The 25099-nt window shown below is 42.7% G+C and overlaps 1 protein-coding gene across 6 annotated transcripts in view; it reads right to left on the bottom strand.

The window, feature by feature from the left end:
- TNC (tenascin C) overlaps positions 1-25099 on the bottom strand; it is an 81861-nt gene that overhangs the window by 31829 nt on the left and 24933 nt on the right. For all 6 annotated transcript variants that reach the window (XM_052669713.1, XM_052669712.1, XM_052669714.1 and 3 more), the window contains exons 2-10: positions 9656-10248; positions 7428-8741; positions 5391-5654; positions 4445-4560; positions 4188-4344; positions 3320-3589; positions 2465-2650; positions 1867-1956; positions 1250-1513 (exon numbers count right to left, since the gene is read on the bottom strand). In XM_052669713.1, the coding sequence (XP_052525673.1) occupies positions 1250-1513; positions 1867-1956; positions 2465-2650; positions 3320-3589; positions 4188-4344; positions 4445-4560; positions 5391-5654; positions 7428-8741; positions 9656-10118 (3124 nt within the window). In that variant the 5' untranslated portion in view covers positions 10119-10248. The remainder of the gene's footprint in view (positions 1-1249; positions 1514-1866; positions 1957-2464; positions 2651-3319; positions 3590-4187; positions 4345-4444; positions 4561-5390; positions 5655-7427; positions 8742-9655; positions 10249-25099) is intronic.

The following is a 25099-nucleotide window of genomic DNA, read 5'->3' on the forward strand; positions in this document are numbered from 1 at the left end:
AGATGGGGAAAGAGATCACTTTGGAAAAATCAAAGCCTGCTCAATCATGCCACGTAAACCTTCAGCCTCCCTTTGTATGTGTGTGCTCCAGTGTTCCCTAATTTTTCCCTGTATTGGACACAGGTCTGATTTATGCATCAAATAAGTAATTCACTACTTATGGTTTACTGCAGTTTATACAATGCCATATAACTCACCCCTGCACTGGATTACCTGGCTCTATAAAGCATTCATAGGTGCTGCTGGCACAAATGTTGCCTGAGAATATGAAACTGTGGGATTTATTTTTTTTTTTTTCTTCATTTTCTTTTTCTTTCCTTTTTTTTTTTTTTTAAGCCATTCAGATCTTTACAGTTAACAGTTTGCAAAATCCACAGCTTCTGCTGTATTTACCTCATAGGCGGTCTTTTGGGGGAAAAGGTTAAAAGCCTTGACATCTGCTAAGGAGAATAATTGTAGTCCCACTGATTCTTATTCACTGCCTCTGCTCCCTCGCAGCACCTGAAGCTGTGTCTCACAAAGTTTAGGCTACAGGCACTTAAAGATTCTTATGTTCTATGATCCATGCACAATAAACTTTGGAGAATAAAGTTTCTCAGAGAAACCTCATTCAAGGAATGGTCCATTGGTTCTAGTTAAGTAGAGTGGTTCATACAAATAGAGAGAGGGCAGAAATGGACTCCTCCTTTGCAGACAAATATAACAGTCATGTATCCAATGGAAAGAGTGAGTGTGACCAGATTTGTGACAATAGCCTGTTTCTGCTTTTGGATGAGAAAACTGAGGAAGGGCAACATCAGAGCCCTGTTGACCCTGCTGAAGCATGACGGGTGGAGGCATGCTGTGAAGAGAACTCATTAGGCAGGAACAAGCAATATTAGAAACATTCTGGTTGCTCTTTCTCCTAGATTTTGGCTGTAGAATATAAAACAAGTTATAAGACAACATACAAAAAAAAGCAGCCTCACATCAAACAAACGATGAGGTCTGCATTTCCTGCAGAACAAATAGCTGTGTTCTTTGTGAGCCTTCTCAAAGGGTAAGCAAAGAAATCATTGAGAACATGGAGCTAAACACAAGTGTTCCTCAATTAACCTGTCACGCTAGACAGAATTAAGCCTGCTTTGCAGGCAGTGGATGTTTTTTAGCAGTTCCTCAGACACGGCTCAGAAAATCGGGTGAAAGTGCACTCAGACCAGTCACTGATGAAGGACCTGGTGCATGGTACTCACTGAAAGCTGTTACTTACCAGTCGAACCCTTGATGGTTGTGGGTTTGCTTTTGTATCTGCCTTTCTCTGCCACCAGACTGATGGTGTACTCTGTCCCTGCGTCTAATCCTCTCAAGATATAAGAGGTGGTGTCCACAGGGATCTCCACTTCGTTCTTCTTTCCAGAAGGGCTAACATAAGTGAGGCGGTAACGATCAAATTTGGCCACTGGTCTTCTCCAGCGAAGGGACAGGGTGGTTTCAGTGGGGTCACTGACTTCCAAGTCCTTGGGGTTATCAAGATCTACAGGTGAAAGAGTAAAGTTTAGGTGTCTCTGAAGTGCCCTGGGTTAAGTTTTCAGACATCAGTAGAGAAGCAACCGTATTGAGTGTCAAGAGACAGATCTCATCTGCACCCTGAGCTTTGGAAGTCATAGAATGGATTATAGAAGTCCAATTGCTTCATGTAGGTAGAGGAAAAGGAAGTTCTCTTTTATAGACAAAACACGCTAAATCTGAATTTCTGCTACTTATGTTCAGTTCAGCTGGCACTGCATGAAGGAGAGAATTTAAGCCCTCAGAGCATTTATCCAGGGAAAAGGAGCTGTTGTGAGAAAAGATTTACTCCAGAGCAAAAGAGAGGGTCAAGCTACTCACCAGTGCCAGCATTAATGGTAGCAGGAGCACTTTCCCTGTCCTGTTTCACTGCTGTCACTCCAATGCCATATTCAGTTCCAGGTCTCAAACCTAAGAGATGAGGAGTAGACATATAAGTCCCTGCCCATGGGAGATGCCTACAGGTATGTTTGTGTAAATAAAGAATGTATGCTCTACTAGATATATGCTAGGTATACGCAGACATCCACATTACATGGGAAAAGTACCATAATCTAACCTTGCAGGACAGTATGGCCATTTGTATGCACATGGAAAAGCTGCAAGCTGGCATAAGTAAAACCATCTTTTGTACAATTCAGATGCCTCTTGAAATGACAGATGTCAAACAATCTTCACTAAGACATGTGACCCAGAACTCAGGCAAGTGACCAGCAGGATTTGGAGACACATATGGAAGTCAAATAGCTACTTACCCACTTGTGGGTCTGAAAATAAATATCACCTGCATTTTAACTTAACTACTTCCTCTCGCAATATGCAACCTCTACTTGCTGCTCTTATATGTAGTGATCAAAAAGAATTTTTGGTCCATGGTGTTGGCAGCAGGAGGATATTAGCAATTTCTTGATTCCCTTACCTGTGAGTGTAGCTCTGGTTGTTGCTTGGTTGCCCTTTGGCACTGTCAGCTCAGTGTGGTCTCCACCAGAAATGGGAGCAAACTTAATTCGGTAATTATCAATATTCGCATGGCTGTTCTTCCACTCCAAAGTAATGCTGTTGTCTGTCTGTGACACTCGCTTCAGGTTTCGTGGAGCATCCAGGTCTGTAATAAACACATTAATAAATAAAACCAGACATAAGTCACAGGAATAATTCTCTTATGACAACAGCCTTTTACAACAGTCCATTTCAGAAGATGAACATGACCCATGAAGCTGACATTGTTCCCTCTTGTATGATATCACTTATCTACATCAAGCAGATTTTTTTTAGTATGATGACCCATACCTTCATAAAGCATTCCCAGGATGACAAAGGAACAAAGTAATCTTAAAAAAAAAAAATCACAAAAAATATTTGCAGATCTGAAGAAAAGAAGAAAACAATGTTTGCCAATCTGTTATGGATTTAGGCAAGCAGAAGTAAGGTCTTAGCTGGAAGGAGAACCATGGAAGATATTTAGCTCAGCAAACAGACCAAATCTAGAGGAATTTGATTTGACAAGTAAAGATTTAGGGTATGATGAGAAAAAGCTTCTAAGTGACTTAATAACGTATTTCCCATTTTCAGCAAATATTTAGAGACTTGAAGGGCCTGAATGTTTTGGTGGGCCAGTAAGGTATGTAAGGCACAGAAAAACCTCTGCTTTCATGTAGGTTCTGTGTTGATGCAGTGACTGTCAACTAAAGAAACACAATGCAAACAGCACAGGAAGATTGATGGTGATTACATTAAACTCACAGAAATTTGGATTGCCACCCAGCCTCCTTACCTGTGACAAAGACTTCTTTTGCAGGGTCACTTTCCATGTCCCCTCGCCGAGAGATGAGTGTCACTTCATATTCTGTGTGTGGCCTCAGGTTTCCAATAGAATATTGGTTTTCATCCTCAGAGAGGTCAATGGTAGTCCTGTCCCCTGGAACATCCTTGGGGCCATATGTGAGCTCTATGCCTTCAATTTCAGCCAAGGGTTTGGACCACGTGATCAGAGCTGTGGTGTCTGTGACATCTTTTGCCTCGATCTGGCTAGGGGCATCAAGTTCTGTTTTAATGAGAGGAAAACGTTATTAAAAAAAATTAAATAAATCTTAATAGAAAATTCATAATGCTTACTTGGGCTTTTAATTGCTTCAGAACAAAATTAACATGAATGGCTTCTACAAAATGAAGCTTGTCTTCATTTACTTTCTTCCTTACTTGCCAAGTGGGGCCGATTCATCAGAAACAAATTCATTAAATTCATTAACATCTGAGGTTGCCAAAACAAGGACAATCAGAAACTCTGAGTTCTACACAATGGAAACTCTTTCCTAAGCAATTTCTTCATGCCAGTATCAGCAGGATGAAAGAAGTTCTAGTTTCTGTGGTTGTACCTTTTAGGAAAGAATAAAAGTGCATGCTGGTCGCTACCTTCTGGACAAAAATAAATTTCCTTTTTTCTTTAAACAGGTGATTTGGAAAGCAATATTTTTTTTCTCATGCCTTTGTCATTAAAAGCTCCAATGCTTTTTTTCTTCTCTCGATTTTCCTAAGAATGCACCTTATTGAGTTAAATTTTCTCTTTGCTTTAAAACTCCCCAGGCTACACCAACCAGCAGTTGTTTCATTGGTTGTACTACAGGTATACAGGTTGTGCTTACTTGTGGTTATCACACGGGATAGCCCTGGTCCTCTGGTATTGTTTTTCACTATATGAAGGGATACATTATACTGTTGTCCTGGTGCCAAGCCTGGCTGCATATATGATGTCTCCGGCCTTTTCAAGCTGCTGGTTATGTCTCCATTATCATCCTTTTTCTGTAACACATGGAACAATCAGTTAATACAAACAAAAAATTCAGGATCTTTCACTTGTATGAGAAGCAAGGCTTTGACAGCAGGAACGATGCTTCCTTACCATATTACGAAAGACCAGCTCCCAGCCATCAAAGGAAATGCTCAGAGGATCCCACTCCACCTGGACAGATGTTTCTCTAACAGATTTGAATTTCAGACCTTCAGGAGCAGGCAGATCTGTGACAATAAAAATAAGATAAATACACATGTAACAAGTAATAAATGAGGATGCTGGTAGTGGAACATCTTCCCACAGCTGTAAGTGTCTGCCACGCAGGGGTCTGCATCTGAGAATCCCGAAGGATCATCAGAGATGCTTAACCTCTCTTCACAACTGGTTATTCTGCCTCTGAGAGGCATTCTCCTGACCTATTCTAGATATTGACAAAGAATAAAACAACTTTCTTTGTACCCTACAAATGCCTATTTTTGCCTTCTTGAAAGAAACCTAGTGTGGACATCTGACGGTAGGTGAAATGAATGCTGCCCCAGGTCTCTCAGAAGAAGAACACTGACTGAAGTCAAAGAGCATCTTCTGAGACTGGGATATTAACTTAGATTGTGATGGGCACAGTACAAAAAGGCAAATGGAGTACAGATCGGTGGATAAGCAGACAGAGTAAGTTGTGGCAAAACACACTGAAGATATAAAACAAATGCAAGTTCCATTTTAGTCAAAACTGTTTGAATCCAAATGATTTCATATTGCTCTTCTGTTACACGTGCTATAATTATATGTATTTTTTCAGGCAGCATTACCAGAGTTCAAAAATATACCTTATTAATAAGGAATTGAGGATCTTAATTTACAAAGACCCCATGATAATGAACTTTGCTTTTAACATTGACAATGCTATTGAAACAGAACAGAAAAGGAAAGTGGTGAAGGCTCTCCTTGTTGAGAACAGAAGATGAACTCAAAATAGAAAATACAAAAAGAAGAAAACCCCAACACAAACATAATACAGAACAGAGAAATGACTGAACAGAGGGAATATTAAACTCACATGTCGCTACTCTGGCACTGACTGGAATACTTTTCTTGTTTTTAAGGATTGCAAAGACACGGATGAAGTATTCCACACCCGGCTCCAGCTCACGAATAGTGGCAGATGTCTGGTTTCCTGGTACCGTGAACTGTAGATCTAAGCCCCCACTGCTGGTAGGGACATAGGTGACAAGGTACTCGTTGACGAGATTCTCATGCTTCCATTCCAGATTTACAGTTTTATCTGTTACATTCGTTACAGTCAGTTCCGTTGGAGGAGACACTAGAGAGGGGAAGAGCAAAACAAAAGTCAGTTCTCAAGGCTCAGAAAATAATGACCTGCCCAGTTTCCCATTTTCCCAGGAGCAGTTTATGAGAATCAACAGGGAATGGGGAAGCCGTGCCACACAAATTAGCCACTTGTAGAAAGGAATGTTCAGCTGATGAAGACTACAGATGTTTCCAGAACTAATGGGCCAATTTCTGCTTTCATGCTTGCACATAACCTATGGCTGACTGTGTTCCAGCCCCTTCTTTCATGGCCATGACACAAGACTACTACAGCTAGGTCCTGAGAGAATCAGACTTTAACTCAACTGCCAGCAACACGTGATTTTACAGTTGGAAGTCCTGGGATTTGGATACACAGAATTGCACAGATTTTCCACAATAAAATAAAACATGATTATTTTTGTAAATACTTTCAATAGATTACTCCGTGTTTGCACGTGCAGGAGCCCAAAATGTAGCTTGGGAACCCTCCAAAAGGAGGAGATGAAAAATGGTAATTACTTTCCAAGGGTATTCATTGTCCTTTACAATGTTCCCAGCCCCAAAGTACTCTTTGATTACTCTACAAAGATCTTAGTTCCAAAATTCCTCCCCTGGGATCTTCTAAAGAAAACTGCCTCCTTTATAGTGTAATGCCTGTCATTATGTAGCTGCCAGCATTTTCTATCCATTTCCATAGAGTCAGTGGTACTGGGAAACTAAACACATGGCTTAATAGCTAAGTTTCCACTCCAGCTGATTCCATTATTTTAACCTAAGCTTTGTCAAATCTAACTGTATAGTGTTCCATATATATAATACATAATATGTAAATTGTGTACGTATTTATATACATAAATGTTTTAAGTTAGAAAAATCCATTTGGTTTATTGAAGGATAATCAGGGCCCCTGCGATAATTCTGAAAGCTTGCATGGAAATATTTGTGACATCTGGCAATTCTATCATGATGGCTGTCTCATCTTCAGATGGCACAGTCATATTTTCTGCACGTGCCTTGCCTGCTCTGCCTCCATCAGGGCTCCATCTCAAAGGTCTACCTCCAAAGCAAAATCACAGGGTGCTTGGAGTCTGTCAGCAGACAGTCTCAGAGCTGTGCCTTTTGTTTTTTTGGCTCCTACAATAGCAATAGCACTGCAAATGCAATCCCTTCTTTACTGGTCCAGCGTGAGACTGGGAACTAGAATCTATCTGTGAGAAACCTAACGCTCATACTTAAGCACTTTATTCCCTAAATTTATTATCCACATTAACTCATTCCTGATAGACTTTTTTTTTTTTTTTTAAAGTAAAAATTCTGTTCATATTCTTTTTATTAATCCAGATGAGTACCTAGGTAAGAAGTTTCTGGATTCACCTCCCTCTTCTCCTTAGCTGTTAGATGCAACTGTTTAGCATCAAAAGGTACCACGAGAAACCAAATATTGTGACAAATCCCCATGCAGTGCCAGCTCCAGTGAAGGGAAGAAACTTGGAGATGACAAATCAACTTTGTCACCATTACTGAACTTTTGTATTGCTAGCCACCGAAAGTCACCTGCAATTGCTACGATACACAGCCCTGGGAAGTAAGGGAGGGGAAGTTCTTGCTCTGAGCACACTAGCTCCACTGCTTCAACTGTTTTGACTGTGATGAATAAGAGCAGAAAGAACCCTACACACAGGGTATATGCCCTGCTATATGAAAAGCACCATGGAGCCTCTAAGGTGGACACAGGGAATGGATGACACAGGGGAAAAAGTTCAGAAGGGCCATTGCCACCTACCATCAGAACAGTCGATCCCCATGTAACCTTCCTCACAGACACACCGTCCCTCGACACAGCGGCCCACGTTGTTGCAGTTGTTGGGGCAGGACCGTTCCCGGCAGTCTTCCCCGGTGAATCCCTCATGGCACACGCAGCGCCCATCGACGCAGCGCCCACGCTGGTGGCAGTCATTGGGACAAGACAGCTCCCCGCAGTCCTCCCCAGTGAAACCGTTGTCACACACGCAGCGTCCCTCCACGCAGCGCCCGCGGTTGTGGCAGTCGTTGGGGCACCGCAGCTCCCCGCAGTCCTCCCCTGTGTACCCCTCATCGCACACGCACTGCCCATTGACGCAGCGCCCGTGGCTGTTGCAGTCGTTGGGGCACCGCAGCTCCCCGCAGTCCTCCCCGACAAATCCCTCGTGGCACTCACATTGCCCATTGACGCAGCGCCCGCGGTTGTGGCAGTCGCTGGGGCACCGCAGCTCTCCGCAGTCCTCCCCGATGAATCCCTCATCACACACGCACTGCCCATTGACGCAGCGCCCGCGGTGGTGGCAGTCGTTGGGGCACCGCAGCTCCCCGCAGTCCTCCCCCAGGTACCCCTCGTGGCACACGCAGCGCCCATCCACGCAGCGCCCGCGGTTATTGCAGTCCTTCGGGCACCTCTTCTGGCTGCAGTCATCCCCCATGAAGCCCTCGTGGCACACGCACAGCCCGTTCTCGCAGCGCCCGTTGCCATTGCAGTTGTTGGGGCAGGTCAGCTCACCGCAGTCCTCTCCAGTGTAGCCCTCCTCGCAGAAGCAAGTCCCATTGACGCAGCGCCCACGGTCGAAGCAGTCGTTAGGGCAGATCAGCTCGCCGCAGTCCTCCCCCGTGTAGCCCTCATCGCAGACGCACTCGTTGTCCACGCAGCGCCCACGGTTGTGACAGTTGTTGGGGCACAGGGGCTCACTGCAGTCCTCACCGGTGAAACCCTCGTGGCACACACAGCGTCCACCCACACAGCGCCCATGGATGCTGCACCCGTGGGGGCACAGCTCCTCTCCGCAATCCGGGCCCGTGTAGCCCTCGAAGCAGATGCACACCCCATCCACACACTTGCCTTGGTCGTTGCAGTCAGACGGGCAGGCAGCCTGGCTGCAGTCCTCTCCGGTGAAGCCTTCCTCACAGATGCATTTGCCCTGCACGCAGAGGCCACGGTTGAGGCAGTTGTGTGGGCAGGCTGGTTCGGAGCAGTTGGGGCCTTTCCAGCCTGGCTCGCACACGCAGCCGCAGATCTCGGTGCTGTAGTTGCCGTGCCCACTGCAATAGGGGGTCGTGTCCAGGCGACCTGCACCAACGAGTCAGGAAACCCTTAGCTTGGGGGTGTCAGGCCAGCGTGGCACACAGGGAACTGAAAGGAGTCCCTATGGCTCCCTATGGGCCATGATTTACAAAATCACCTGCATTTTTTGAATGAAACGCTTCCTTTCTTTCCTAAAACTTAGCAGGAATGCTTTAATTCATGCTACTGCCAGGGTGCTAAGGAGCACCCCTGCAACTGCTTGGTAAAATGAGCACGTTGGATTCCTCTGCTCTTCTCAAAATCCCTCTTCCACTGACTGAGCAGCTTTCCTGACTGCTTCATTAGGGCACACACCATGAAGCATCATTCACCAGTTCATCCAGAACACAAAAAGCCAGGCAGCACGCTGTATCGCCAACAGTGAGACCAGCTCTGTGCTCAGAGAGGACCTAACTACTGACCAACCTGTGTTTTCTCTATCTTATGACCAACCTCTTACTCCAGTTTAGAAAGCAGCAGGAGGGATACTTTCTTTTTTCCTCTTAAATCATTTGTTCTCACTAGTTCTAATCTATTGCCTACGTCCCGCTGTATTTTTATTGGTCTCTATTAAAGAAAACTTGGATGTTAAAACAGCTACATTGGCAGCCTGCTCAAAGGGACAACATGTGGAGCCAAAACCTTGGGCTGTGCGAGTTTTAATCTCAACTCCGACACTGTCACCTTGTCCAAGTGCCATACTTGCTCAATGCCACAGCTACAAGGCCCAGACAAACATCTGACCCACAGATCCATAAAACTAGAACTGTGAATGAACCAAGCTGGCAAACGCATTGATTACATTTCAGATTTAACAGGTTGACTTTTGTTCTTTCTTGAAACAGATTCGAGTATCTACTCTAAACAAGATCTGCTGCCAGCACGAGAATTTCCCCGCGTGGTTCCCCAGCCTGCCTTACCTTCTGCTGTCTGGGAATTAGGACAGCATCCAGCCCCGCTGGCACACTGCTCCCGCAGGGAGGATACCAGCCCCTCCAGCTCCTCCAGTCTGCTCAGCAGGTCCTTGATGTCTGGGGCAGCCGCACAGCCACAGGCCCGGCGGGGAATGTTGATGCGATGCGTGAAGACAATCTGGTTCCCTTCATTCACCGTATGCTCCTCGTAATTCTTGACAGGCTCAATTTCTGCCTTCAGGTCTGCGTCCCCGCTTGCTGTGTCCAGATCCACGGAGCAAAGGGAGCCAACAGGCAACTTGATGTTGTAGACGTGGTTAAAAACCACGGGCTGGTTTTCCTCTGGTAAGGTCACATTGAGCCCAGTCTCCCGCTTCTGCCGGATGATTCGCTTGATGAGCCCACCGCTGGTATGCTGGTACAGCAAACCTAAGATGGCACAGGCCAAAACCTGGGAAGGGAGTCCCATTGTGGCGTTCAGTTCCTTTTCAAAGCTGATGGAGTCTTATATTTGCTTGGCTTTTTTAGTCTGGAGGAGAAATTTGAGAGCCAGTTCAAACTAAGTTGAGTTGAGTTTCCTTTCTTGGCACGCTTGTTCCCTGAAACAAGAAGGAACAGTGTTAAGGGATGAACTGCAGCTTCGCCACCCAACAGCAGGGCTGGGACACTCAGTCACATCCTCAAGTAAGCTAAAGCTGAAAGTCTCATTTCCTCCATTCGTTATCCCACTGCTTGAATGCTGGATCACTGCTACTAGAAGATGGATCACATGAAAAACTCATGACATTGTCAAAAGGCCTATTGGCATTAATAAACCCATTGTAGCCCTTTTGCACCTGCTTTAATTTATTTCAGTTTCTAGGGAATCTGAGCTGTGGGGCTTGTAGCCCAAAAGTAGATGTTACTATTTTGATAATTTTTCTACAGAGAAACAGAGTGCTTTGAAGAACACTGCAGATGAGGATCCTGGAGTCAGTGCCTGTATCCCATCTATTGCCATTTTAGCACAAAAGTAATGAGACACAAAAGATTATCCAAGATGAGGATCCAAGAAGGAAGACAGACTGTAAGAAATATCAGTAGAAATAATAGGAAATCTGTTGAACTATAGTGTACTATAGCAAACTTCAAAGGGTAGGAGAGCAGGCAGGTGAGTAAGAGAGAAAACAGGTGGGCAGGATAAAAGAAAACATGCACATAACCAAACTGGGGATGGACGAGAGGGAGAAGGAAGAAAAGGAAATTAAATCCTTTGAAGTTCTTCAAGAGAAAGAGGAAGCTTTTTACCAATGGAGGTGTAAAACAAAGTCTTCTTAGCAACAAATAAGCCTTTTCATTAGGCAACATTTCAGTGTCTTATCTTTCATCAGATATAATATGATACCTTGCTTATGGTTGAAAGCACCTGGCTGGCCTATACTAACTCTTCCCGAAACTCACTCTATTCAGGTTGCCTCAACATTTCCTCTTCCTTCTCACTCCAAACCCTTTCTTTTTGAATGCCACAAGCCATGGGATATGAAAGACTTTTGTTGACTTCATGCAGAATCGGCCTGTTACCTTCTACAATAAGAACCTACAGCAGCTAATGGATAGACTAAACAAAGCACACCTATTAAATGTCATCTCAACATGAGTTTTTTTTCTACTCATTTAAGTAGTTAGGTTGGTGACTGGACTTTCCCGATTGTAAGTTCCTTTCTTTGTGCCAGTAACAGAGGAAACAGCAATTTATCCTCTGAACACCGCAATTTTGATGATAACTCATTTGTTAAATGGGAGACTAGCTTCTTCCACTGCTCTGCCTCCCATAAAATGTATGGGATTGCTTTCCCATACTATCCCAGCTGTTTTGTGAAAAATAACAGTCGTACATCACACACTTCACTGAAGTAATTTTTGTGTAGACAATGTTGAGCTCACAAAGAGTGAACTTCGCCCCTTTTTATTGGGGAATAAATCAGAAGTAAACACACAGCAGTAGAGGCTTTTATCTTGTGGAAAAGCATTCAGCTTGAAGCCATTTCTAACACTTACCCTATTTGTTCGGATATATCTACAACCTCTGTCTGCACCAGAAGGGATCATAATATAGTTAATAAAGAGTAAGAGGGAAACATGGTCCAGGGCTCATTTGTGACTCAATCTCTAAGAAGAACTGCAGCTCACTAAATACATTCAGGACAATATTTGAAGTGGTATTTAACCTTCAAGCACACCCACTTGGAGTTTGCAAACTGCCTTCCATGCATTGAGATGCCATGTGCTGTAACTTTTTGCCCTAAGACAAGTTTACATATTTGAAATGGGTGCCCAGGCCTCAAGTAGTTATTTAAGGGGCAGGTTGCTTGAAAGATGCATCACCTAGCAGAACAAACTAGAGGAAATTTCTGTGAAAGGTCATCATCAGTTTCCTTACAGCTTTTTAATTCCCAGCCTAGAGGAACGTGAGTCTTGTCCAAACCTAGCAAGTTGACAGTAGTTTTTCTGCTGACTGCTATAAGCTTACAGATTATTTTATGATTCAGAACTATGGTTCTGAATATGCCTGGAAAATGAAAGCCCTGCCAATGACAAAAGCTGGACACTTATTTTACTGTGGATGAAAGCCACATTAACACTATCACTTTTACTGGATATTCACTGCATTAGATTCAGCCAAATATCTCAGCCTACTGATGATACTGGGAGATGTAATATATCTTGTCTGACACCCTTTTGAAGTTTATGAAGGGTGGTCTGGAAGAAGCGTTCCACAGTGTCTGATCTACGACCTTTGTGTTTTGAAACTGAGTGCCATGTCTGAGCTAATCTGGATCAGGTGTTTCTCATCCGATCTGCCAAGGACCCAGCACGATAAACTGAGCTCCACTGACAGATCTGAGACCCAAAAAACAAGACACCTTCATGCAATTATTTATGCGTTAGCCGTATTTTTGGCTGGAAGAACAAAGACGACATCTTTCCATTCAAAATCCTTCAAACATGTCTACACAACAGCTCAGGCCACGAGGGACCACCCAGGAAGGCTCTTCTAAAGAAAAATAGAAGCCAAAGCCATTGCCAGGCTCAGTTGTTTCTTCCATTTTTCCCCATCTTCTTCCTTTGAAAATGGATTGTATTTAGAAGCTGCAGACATACTACCTCTTGGAGACATCCTTTCCTTTGCAAATATCAGCTGCTGGATTATTTACAGGCACCCAAGAGTCTTGGAGCAAGAGTCTGCAAAAGAAGATGACTTCACAGCATGAACTATGAACTGTGCCCCTTTGTGTCTTCCTACCATCTTGACTACAACACAACCACTTCAAAAATCTCAGCAACGATTTCATGGCTGGTCTGCAAAACCTTCTGCTTGTCATGAGAAAGAATATATCCTACAAACTCGTGTTGTCTCACCTGCCCTTGATAGTGAGTCAGTCACCAGAACAGTAGCAATGAAGGAAGTTTGGAATCTCTGCAAGGAGAGCTGGATTTTAGTGATAATATAAGATACTATTTGGTCTGGATGTTTCATAGTCTGTGTTACTGCCTATGCATCACCTTGTTATGTCTAACCTTAAGGATCATAGCCAAGAGAATTATAACATGGACATGACCTGGGCTCTAGTTCTCAATGCAACAAGAGCAGCAGTATTGCCAGGACAGCTGTGAGATAGGAGCACTGTGCAGAGCCAGCATCTTGCTCTGGTAGTGACTGTAGAAATACCCATCACTTCAAGTCAAAAGAGAATTAAGACAATGGACATTTTTTCACCCCAGCCACATGCAAAACTTGCCATCTCCTGCCCATCCTTTCGTCTTGGCTGGCTCAAAGGATGACGTTCATATTCAGAATTTCTTTGACTTGCTTAAGAAATATAGGCTAAAAATTAAGAAGTTAATCACGGCATCTATGCAATACCAGCTGACCCAGAAAGCATGAGGGAAAAAACTCCTGTACAAATCATAAAAGTAAATGCTAGATATCACTTAAAGAGGGGAAAAAAAGAAATAAAGAAAGAAAAGAACTATTCCTAGAAAAACACTCCTTAAAATCATAATCACTAGCAAGTAATACTGTGAATAACACGTGGAGGAAAGTGCACAATACAAAGAAAAGGAACAGTTTTCATTTCCACTACAAACCCTTTCATCTGAGCATCTGAAAGTACAAACATGCTCTAGCTGTCAAACACAAGAAAATATTAGGGTTATTTTTTGATTTCGATATCTTCTCTCCCCCACTGACATCATAACTTTGTCAGGACCTTTCAATTTAATTAGAAATTTGTTTCTTAATAGGAAAACGTCAGTCAATCTTGAAAAGAAGCCCAGGGAATCCTGACTCCTGGGGAACACTCAGCAAAGGTGTTGTATGAATATTTTCCTTCCCCAGAGACAGATTTGCTGGAAACCAGCAGGTGTGAGAAGCTAAATTAATTTTTGCCTAGTTTATAGTTCTAATGTACCACTTTGGTCTCTCTTGCAAACTCAGGAATGGTAGAGCTGTGAGATTGTTAGTGGGCACATGGAGTGATAAAGATGCAAATGAGAACCTGGTGTGATTTTAATCAAAACAGATTGCAGCTGCGAAGGGAGAGGTGCTAAAAAATGTCTCAGCTGTCCTACTGAAAGGAGGCAGAAGGCTGATTAGCCTTGCTCAGGCACCCTGTACATGCCACGACTGGGAAATGAAACATACAGAAGGCAGAAGGAAAAAAAAGAGAGGAAAAAAAGTATACAACTCCTCTGCCAACAGATACTTCTAGCATCACAGCAGGAGGAGATAAAATAATGACAACATATATTGGACTCCAGCACACCTTGCTAACATTCGGACAGAAGTAGCAATGGGATGGATTCTGACACAGGGGAAGACCTCAGCTGGAAAAGAGCCATGGCCCTCTGTAGAGAACAGAGAAGGATGTACTTCAGGGTTTGTTAATTGCTAACCTCAAAACAGCCTTCTGTGATTTGTTAATGGAAGAAACTTCATATCCCAAGAATTTCCACCCAGGTGGGATCCTGCCATCTGTTCCCTGAAGAACAAGCATCCAGCAGTGCCACTGTGTGAGCACTGGCATCATGATAACACTGTGCTCTTCTCCTTATCCACTGCCATGCAGACAGGGAATTTGATCAGACCTGGGATGCCCCTTGTGTGCTGACACGGGGAATCTGTGCATTCTCTACACGGAAGAAAAGCAGTGCTTTTACAGAGGATTAATAAATGGAAGCTGACTGCCAGAGTGCTTTTTTTATAAGGAAGGTTTTCAGAAGGTGCAACCTTTTGAAGAAAAAGTGCTAATAACACAGCTTTGCCAGGAGCATGTGACTCTGGAGGCTCCAGGCGTCTCCTCAAACAGATGGATTAAGTCTGAAGTAAACTGAAGTGTTCTTAAAGAAAGAGACTGGTGAGGGCTGCAAGTTTTGACACAGCAGGCCAAAGCACGAACAGCTCTGACTTTGCCTTTCACTGCTGTTTCCATGCATTGATGGCTATAGGAAATCATTTTCTTTCCATTCCCAATTTTACTAGGGCAAAGGAATCAGCAGGGATACTCACTTTAGGTCAAACTACTTTATATCACATCTGAGAGCTGAAGTTTGCAATAGTTCTAGCAGCAATTAATCTTTCCAGTAATAACAGCCAAAGCCAAATAATTACTTTTTTTTTTTTCCTTTTTTTTTTTTTTTTTTTTTTTGCATTGCATTCAATCCAAGGAGCAGATTTTTAAGGCAGCCAAATCTGGAGTAACTCAGAAAATCCACTGTTTTCTCTGAGGATTATACAGACAGTGTGTGCAGGGAGAATTTGCAGTTGTTTGAGCAGCAACCAGACACCACAGATACAAATAGGACTTCAGGATGTGAAGCTCCAAAGGGAAATACTCATAATTCAGAAATTTTCTTCAAAGTCTTAAATCAGCTGCATAAACAGAGGAAGGGATCAGGGAAGAAAGAAAGAAGCCAATTCCCTTATTCTCAAACGCTCTGTCAGATAAATTGCAACCCATCCAGTCTCCAGGTTTCATGGTGGATGTTCAGTAACAGTGAAGAGAGGCAGAAAACATTCTCTGGACATCAGGATGGAGAAAGAGGTTGAAAGGAAACAAGTTTAAAAAGTTTTAAAATATACATAGAGAAGCACAGCATCTAAACATACACAGGTACTTACAGAATCATAGAGTCATAGAATCCAAGAATGGCTTAGATTGGAAAGGACCTTAAAGAGCATTGAGCTCCAACCCCCAAATGTGGACTTTCTACTATAGAAATGATTCAGTAATGCTGAATAATTTCAGAACGAGGTCCCCATAGTATCCACGTGTGCTGTGGAGTGGCAGAAAATGTTCCAAAAGGTTTAGCAATTAGAGTGGACACACGAAACCTCATTCCTCCACCTTAAGTATGGAAAACTGAGACACAAAGAGGCCGGCACTGGGCCACCTGGGCTCCTTAAAGCCCTGCATTTAGGACTAAGCATTTTAACCAGGGCAAGACCCACGGAGCTGAAAACAGGATCCAATTTTGCAGAATCCCATCACGGCAGTTCAAACATCAGCACCTCCCAGAAGGCATTCAGCACCTCCCAGCCCTGATCCTAGTACCACACTTTCTTTTTTTCTGCCTTTAGGACTTCCACCCTTTTTAGCTGAGAACACACTGGCGGTTTGTGCTTGATGTGGTTGAGCTTCCACAACTCAGCTTAAATACATCCTGCAGCCATCTGGGTCTCATTTGGAGCTGGCATCGTGCATTCACGAGGAACCCCATTCTCAGGGCTAAGAACACAAACATGGGCATGCAGAGGTAGGAACCTATTTTCACAATTAATTCAGCGTTGATTTCTGAGCTCTCATCGATTACAGTTGTCACATGAAGCCATTATACACTCTGGGAGCCTCATCACGCCTCTGTACTTACATATTAGTAAGTAACAGATTTTAAACTACCACAAATGAATCCTTCACAAAGTCCTGGGGTTCATCTGAATTGCAGTCAGATGTATACCTCAGTCTATTTCAAAGAGAAGCAATACAAATGGATACATAGCTGCTTTTTGCCCCATTCAGTCCCTGAGGTCCCACATTAATCACCATTCAGCTAAGCCTGAACTCCTCACTCCAGTTAATTTTTCATCAGCTCTTAGGTTACATTTCTACTTTTGGGAAGCTGTGCAGTTTCTGGTTCATGGATCCTACTGTACGTCAACTTTAAATAAAACCATTTGGATCCATTTTAGCCTCCTCCCATTCTACCTTGGCTGAAAAGCAGCACATAGACAGGACTTCGCCAAGGCTGTTTTAGAAGGAATTTTAATTAATTGCTTTGTGTACAATCTAGAATTTAGCAAAGGCTCATATTTCAAAGGCATCAGCATGACAGTGCCACAAAGAGGGAGGAAAAATAACCCACTGAAGCCAACATCCATAAAAAATGTGAAAGAGCTACGGTAAATTCTGAATGATAAGCATAAAGGGAGCCCCATGAGAGCCTAAACCTTCAGTTGTACAGTGACTTTTGAGTTAAATTAGCATGATTATTCCATTATAAACTACTTGGTTACAACAGTTCTGTATTCTTAGCCATGGAAAATCTCCCTAGGTCTGTCCTCGTTCAGGATCTCAGAGAGAGAACAGACATTTCTGAGCTAAGCTAAACAACGAGGTTGGCTGATTTTCAAAGCAGAGCAGAAGTTCAGAGGTTGTCTACTTCCAGTATCAGTAACACCTTTGATCAGTTCGGTGTTAGCGAGCAAACCTAGTGAATTAAATGAGAAATGAAGTCAGCTGGCAGAGATACAGCTGGGGGAAAATAGCTGCTGAAAACATGCAATAATTAAATAGAAGTGAAAAACAGATTATACGACGCGGTGCCTGCAATAACAGGATATTGAGCTCAAGACCAAGAGGTGCCTTCCAGTTTCACAGTCCTAAAGACTTTTTGATTATTATTTCTTAAGAATCACCTGGCTGGTGATGGGAAAAGCAAAGAAATTCAAACTGAATATACTGCTTTTGCATTTCCACCAAGAGCAAAGGATGAGGAACTCAGAGGACAGGCAGGTATGGAGAACAGCAGCACTGAGATGTGCAAGATTGTTGCTAATTTCTTGTTTCGTCAAGTCAATTAACATTCTGATCTCTAATAAGTTTATAGGAGATTTCCATCCTAAACAAGGTGTAAATAACTGAAATTAAATAAGTAACTTAATTCCTTCAATATCTTTGATTTCTACAAGAGTGATACTACATCCTACTATGTTGAAGACTTTCTCTCCTCTCAGTTTTTTTGCCTAAATTCTGTGATGCTTGTACCAGATTGTCTCTTATTGTATTTAAATAGTGTATCTACCTCTGTTAGAGGAAGCCAAATGTATAAAGCAATAGCAGCCAAGTGTCTACAGTTCTTAATAGGAGATTTGATAACAATCGCCTTCTGAATAGGCCACAGATAGACAGCAGATAAGATTGGTGGTGGAAAGGGCAAATGAGATGTCTTGGATTTTATGCATTCTGGCTAGACAGGGCTGCTCTGAGACAGCTACCACGTTGTTTAGGGCTGCTGGATATAAGATACACCTGTTAAGGCCAAACTGATGTAATTATTTATAGAATACACTCAGGGCTTCTATTGGAACCATTCCAGAGGCCAGACACAATTGGAGGACATTAAATAACAGACCTGTGTTTACCATTATTAAAAGAAGGTTAGCCCCATATCAATGACCTGTGTTACTGAAGGATGTTTATGTTGTGTGTTCTCCACATCCCAGAACAAGGAGAAACAGCTCCCTGGCACAGCTACATAAGCTGAATATTAGCTGCAACATGGAAATGCTCCATCTCAAAACAGGGGAATGCATGGAAAGTGGGGGCAATTGCAGCAATGCCCCCCAACCCCAACTGGGACTGCCAGCACTGCATGGAGCAGAAGATGAACCTTCCTCCCCTCCCCTCCCACACTGCTTGCTGCCCAGGCACAGCTCCTGCAGGATGCACAGGGGGTCACTGCCTTGAGTGCTGCCTTCTGTAGGTAACTTTAAAGCCATAAATTCTTCCTGTCATGCTGAAAATACTCTGCTATTCCTTCAAGAAATGTAAAAAAAACCCATAAAGTGAAACACTCATAATGGCCTGAGCCCCTTATTTAATCAAAAAGACAACAGACATCTGGAATGCCTCTAGAACGAGGGTTTGCACCATCTGCTGTCCCACCAAAAGGTATCACAAGTGTCCTGCAGGACTCACACATGGGATCAGACCCTAAAGGAACTACATCTGCTGAATTCTAGAATATCACAGCTTCTCTTGGCCTGGGTTAGAGCCTGATGGCTATTTAAACGCAGTTGTTTTATAGCCAGTGTTTACATAAGAAGCATCCAACGTGGCATTATGTCATAGTTATATAGAGCCAACCAGACTCAGGAAGAGACCCATACTAAACACAGGAATTAAAAGCTCTTAATGATTCATTTTTGGTACCACTGGACTTAATAAAATTATCCGAGTTCAAACTGAATGAACGCAATTGCTGAGTGACTTAGATGAGTAATGCGGACTTATTCAGTCCACGCTCATAACTTGGTGCCTAACTTCTCATGCAATGTACTGTTAATTGTGCATAATTAGAAACCAACAGTGGTTACATCTCAGTCGATGTTATATGTTGACCTGCAGCCTGCTCTCAGGCTCCTGAGTACGGATAATACGACTTCCACCAAACACACCACCAGTTCATGACTTGGCAGGATGTTGTCATTTCAGTTCATTTTACCTAAGCAACAGCAGAAATCTTTCCTGCCTTTTCTTGGGTACCACGAGATCTCAACTTCTACACCTTACCCAGCACAAGCGTGCCAGGCTGCACTGCTCCCTGCCTCCTCCTCACCATTCATGGCAGCAATACATGCTACGTCTTCACACAGAAGTTTCAAAGCACCTTGCTAGAAAACATCGACATCCGCCTTGAGAGTGGCTGTAAAGAGGATATTCTAAGAATATTAGTGCTGTCAGATGTTAGTGCTAGAAACCCTGAGAGCGCTGAGGCAATACAATGGTGTCACTTCTTATATTTTGGGGAGGGAGCTGCACTCGGCTCCATAAGCATTCCCAGAGTCAGCTCTTGGCTGCTGAGCACCCAACAAAACCAGCTCAGACAATGGGAGCTGTGAGCGAAAACCAGACTTGTTTCGTGCCTTCAAACCTGTGCCAGAGCTCGCTGGTTCCAGTAGGGCAATGGCCCAAAGGCCTGGGCCAGCCGGCAGCTTTGGAGTGCACAGCAGGCTGTTTGTGACCAGGAAAATCTGCCTCTTGTGCTGAATTTCCATACACTTCTAATCCCAGTGACTGAGGAAGACGTTGGCAAGGCATATGCCCTGCTGAAGGCAAGCGAATAAAACACCTCGCTGCAAGCGGAGCCTAACGTTTATTTTGGGTGTGCGATGGAGTCTGAATTCATGTGATAGAGTAATCCTGTCGATGAGGTCATGTGTTCCTCTGAAGGGGCTTCTTTGTACCCTGGGTTAGTTAGCAACGCTTTTTCTGTTATCAGGCATCTGATTAAACTCACAAAAGAAGGGTCTTTAAAAAACAGTCTCAGGCAGAACTGAGAAGCGAACAAATAAATTGTTGTATTGTCTCCTCTTTTTTCCTTTTCATTTTATCTGACAGGAAAAAAGAGAGGGAAATAAGATGGGGAAGGAGCACAGGAGAAGGATTTCATTGATCTCAAATGACAAAACAAAGGTCTTAGTCTGTTTTTAAATTTTCTAAGCACCCAATCCTGTGGCAACTGACAGTTACATGCATCCATATGGCATATTTACCACGAAGGACCACAATGCAGTATCCAAATAGAAAGAGCCTCCCACAAGCAATCCTCTACTACTCAGTGCCACAGAGCCTACCTTCTGCAGCACTGAAATCCTTGCCAAAACTCTGAAGGTAAATTAAAATGTAGCCCCAATTTATTTGGCTTGAAGACTCAACCCTTTGGGTGAGAATTTTGCCCTGCAGCTCAGCCAACTTTTGCTGTGCTTTGTAGTGCCCCTTGCCTAGTGTTGGCAATACCAACTCAGTTCTGACAACGTGGAATGAGGGAATTATAACTAAATCATCATTGATTTTCTTCACGGGACAAGCATCCAAAGCCACCTTAGATTGGGAAGTCTAAGAACAGAGAAGCTCAAGTTGTTATGCACTGATTGATCTGTAAACAGCCAAAGATGTTAACAAACTGTAAGAAATTTTAATCTGATGTTAAATACCTGTGCTTACTAGAATTTCACTCATTCACATTTGTTACTTGGTGGCATCAGTGGTTGGCTACATTAGGAAAAAAAAAAACCTCAGTTCCTCTCCCTGTTATTAGTGGGGTATTTCACTTAGGATTTCCCCCTCCTCCCTACTGGCAGTCTGAGCAAACAAGGAGCTATGCAGAAGTTGACTATATAAAAAGAGCACTAAAAAACCACTGTGACCAAGCGATGACACAGTAAGATATACGGCTGGTTGAAAAACTGTTCACAACACTTATTTGGCCATTGAAAGTTGTCATTTTTCACTCAATTCTGAAAACTCAGCAAGAAGAAAACTAAAATATCAGCATTATTTCAGGAGTTCTTTATCTCGCAAGAAATTCCATCCCACCCGTGAGAAAACATTCTGAGGAGGTCATCTTTGAAACCAGTAATTTTTTCTTTGAACAAAATGGCCTTTTTGAAAGAAAAGCTGCCTCAATCGCATCTACTTCCTTCTAATAAAACACAGAGCAGCCTGGACTTCAATTACTGCATGAAGAGTATTACAGAAGAAAAACTACAGTGCTCATGCTTCCTTCATCCCTGGAAAGGAATAAAAATATGAACCTTATGTTAATTTACAGCTCTAAAAGCAGAAGAACATCCACGGGGAAGTAAGATATGCCAGTGCCTTTCAGAGCATCATGAGACACCAAACTGAAATTTCAGGTAGCAAATTATTAAAGGTTAGTGATACAAGGAGCAGAAAGCTTTTTACTGTTGGTGACTTCTTTTATTACTGCTTTCCTGTTTCTAATCATTTTTGGAGATGCTGAATCCTCTGCTTGCAAGGCAAGGTCTGCTCTTTCTACAACAAACCTTACTGTGGCTGATGGCCAGTAACACTCCTCCCCTGTGCCGTCAGGTTTGGCAGGAAGGGATTTTGGTTGAAGATTTGAAACAAAAAGCTTGAGAGACTGGGAATGGAGAGGACAGAATTGTGGATGTGGAGGGAGTAGACAGCTCAAATACTTCCATTTCTGTCTTCTAATTTGATCGTGCTGTTCTGATGTATTAGCCAACTCTTCTTTCTCTTTCCCCACAAAGCAGGAAGACCAGCTGGTGAATATGGCCTATGGCACTCCAGTGACTCACAGCAGCTAAAAATATCTGCCTGCATTACTTTTTTAAAAAACATAGATTTTGTCTGAGACAAAAATGAGGATAAGACCATATAAAAAGATGCCAAGGAATAATACAAGCTGTAGTGAGTTGACTGTAGTAACGTCTCGTGTAGTTGATGCTGCAGCTCCTTTCAAATTTAGAGCTGCAAAGCCCAGGAAATTAAAATGTTCCATCTATAAAATGGATTCTTTTTTTTCTTTTTTAACAAATTAAGCTTATTCCATTTATGATGTAGAGAAGTGAAACTCAGTGTTGAGCTGAAAAAGTCAAATAAACGAAAAATTTTAAATAAATTTGTGTTTTAGCCATGTACAACAGTGGCTTGTTGGTGTGATTTGGGTCAGGCTATGCAGGTCTGTGATGCTGGGAGATGGGCATATAAAGGCTCTCCTGTATGAAGCTAGGGAACACCAACTACCAGATGAAGTTATTAGGGAGCTGACTGCTGACTGATGGGAAAATTAGTATGGAAATAAAATCTGAGACGAACAAACCTGTAGGACAGCCAAGGAAAATGTTCACCTGGGCGTGAGAGTTTAATGGCACAGTGAAGCAAATGCTGCAACCAGATAGAATTATTGCAAAGTGAAGGATGAACGACTCCCACCGAATGGATTCCCCAGGCCTGGAAAAGCTACTTCCCAACAGTAGTTGAGACAAAACCAAAGGTCAGCCATCTCAGAGCCCTTTGAACCATGACAAGAGAAGAGAAGCTAAATGAGCTGGCTGGATGTGGGGTTCCCACAGCACAAAGGGCTCTCGGCAGAGATTCCAGAAAGTGCTCACAGCCTTGAGATTAATAGTGGTGTGGTCTTGTGGTCAGAAAGACTGAAACTAAAACTTCTTGCAGTATATATCATCTAATATATAACGTATATGCAGTGTAAATGATCTCAATTTATTCACTGGTAAGACCTCATGGGAGAACATATGTCTCAGTGACATTTTCAAGGACCTCATGGTATGGTATTGTTAAATCCTCATTTAAATCATTAGAAACTTACCTGGAAAATGCTATTAAATTTCCAGAAATAAAAAATACAAAGAATAAAAAGCTGCAGCATTACAGTATAAGGAAGAAAAAGAATCTCAAAGATATATCTTTCAAATTGGAGAGGAAAGTCTGACCAAAGATGTGCAGCAAATATATGGATAACTACATGACTGCTTGAAACTCTAGGGTAACAAAAAGAAGTTGAATCCTTAATCTGAAGCCAAACCATGGGATGTTACAAGCCAATTACCAGAAGAAGAAGATGAATCCATGGAAATAAATGATAAGGTTAGTAAAAGCCACAGAGAAACACACCAGAATTTGAGAAAAAATCTGTAACTGAGAAGAAGTACCATATATCTACAGAACTTCCCTTCATCTCTAACAGTCTTAAGACGTTTTATGAAATCAACATTCTTGTACACACATACGCAACCTTCCTCCATGATGAGCTGTACCTACCGTAGTGTAGCAACGTCTTCTGCTGTTGCACAACTGAAATGATTCATGCTTTCAGACAGGAAGGAAAGAAGAATTCTACATCCAGCTCAAACCACAGCAGGAATTTTGTACAAGCCACAAGAAAGAAGCTAATTTTTTATGGGGCAGAATATTCAAATGTGTTACATCTAAACTGAGAAGAGGTAACTATAGGAGTACTGGCACCAACTCACAGAGACTGTGATGAGGCACAAGTTAACAGGAAATTCAGACTCTTTTTTGTTAAGAGCTTGGACACCTGAGCATCAATTTTTTGAAACAAGAGCTCAAAAAAGAGAAACAAAACAAGCAGGTCAGTGGGGTGCCTTTGAGCTACACTCAGTTTCATGGCAGGGTGCACTGCAATCAGCCAAGTAGAGCAATTTGCTACAAACTTGAGAGAAAAAAAAATAAGAAAAAAGAAAGGATTCTCCATCTACTAAATCTACTAAATTTTATTTCTCCTATCTGCAAAGCAATCTCTGCTCTTACTGTAGCCTTCAGAGCTGAAGAATTCTGCCTCAGGCAGATACAGTGTAGGCAAAAACTATGGATTATAAACAGCACAAAACCAGTGATGGGACCAGCAACAAAGGCAATAGATTCAGAAAAACAGTCTCGGTTCTGAAAAGAGGCAGAACTGCAGAAATAGGTCATCTCAGAAAGACTCCATGGGAAGGGATGTGTTTGCACTTCCTTTGCTTTGTTTCCTCTGAACCCCATGTTTGCGCTTACAGCACGGGAGTGAGATTCACCCTTTTGTCTCTGAAGATACACGTGCAGCACTGGATTGTTAAATGTGGAATTGAATGTGGTCCATAGCAGAGCTGCCACAGGCACTAAAGCCTAGATTAGTGCCTATTAAAAACAAAACATAAATCCACCATTCATAACTAAAGCAACTTTTGTGCATAATCTCGCAGCAGAAATCACTCTCGCCTTCTGAGTATGTACTGTACCTTTTAATGAAGCCTTTCCTAATAGCAAAAGCATTTGCTTGCTCTCTTGGCTTTTTCCTCCACACAGCAAAGACGTATGTAGAACTGGAAAAGATCTACAGTTTTCTAAACTTGTCTTTGGAAAGTTTCCTTGCCAAGTTACACTTTGTCAGGAGCTCATTATTTTCTTGGTAGACACTGGAGACTTCACTTTGAATCATTTTGAGGGCTCGCTGATGCAGTTTCAGACTATGAGGTTTGTATGCATGAATCACAGCAACTTATGCTCATTCCATATACAAAGTTCTGCTTCATTCCCAGACCCTTCTCCACGGTGTTTCTCCCAAAACCACCATAGGTTTTCCACAGCCCATTTCACTGAGTGGTTTTGTGATAAGATGGGAAGAGGAGAAATTCAGGACTTCTGATTTTTTTCTTTACCCCTTACCCTTCCTGGCTACGTGGTGCCAATCCTCTCTGTTCCAAATTTGCATCAAAACCAAGATTGACTGCGAGACAAACTCATACAATTCTGTCTTTGTTTACACTTCAAAGGAGCTGCCCTGATTGACAGTGAGACCTATGCAAGTTGGACCATGTAAAACAGACCCCATCTCCATAGGAAG

This window comes from Tympanuchus pallidicinctus, unplaced genomic scaffold (genome assembly GCF_026119805.1).
Source record: "Tympanuchus pallidicinctus isolate F22 unplaced genomic scaffold, pur_lepc_1.0 scaffold8, whole genome shotgun sequence".
Lineage (NCBI taxonomy): Eukaryota > Metazoa > Chordata > Aves > Galliformes > Phasianidae > Tympanuchus > Tympanuchus pallidicinctus.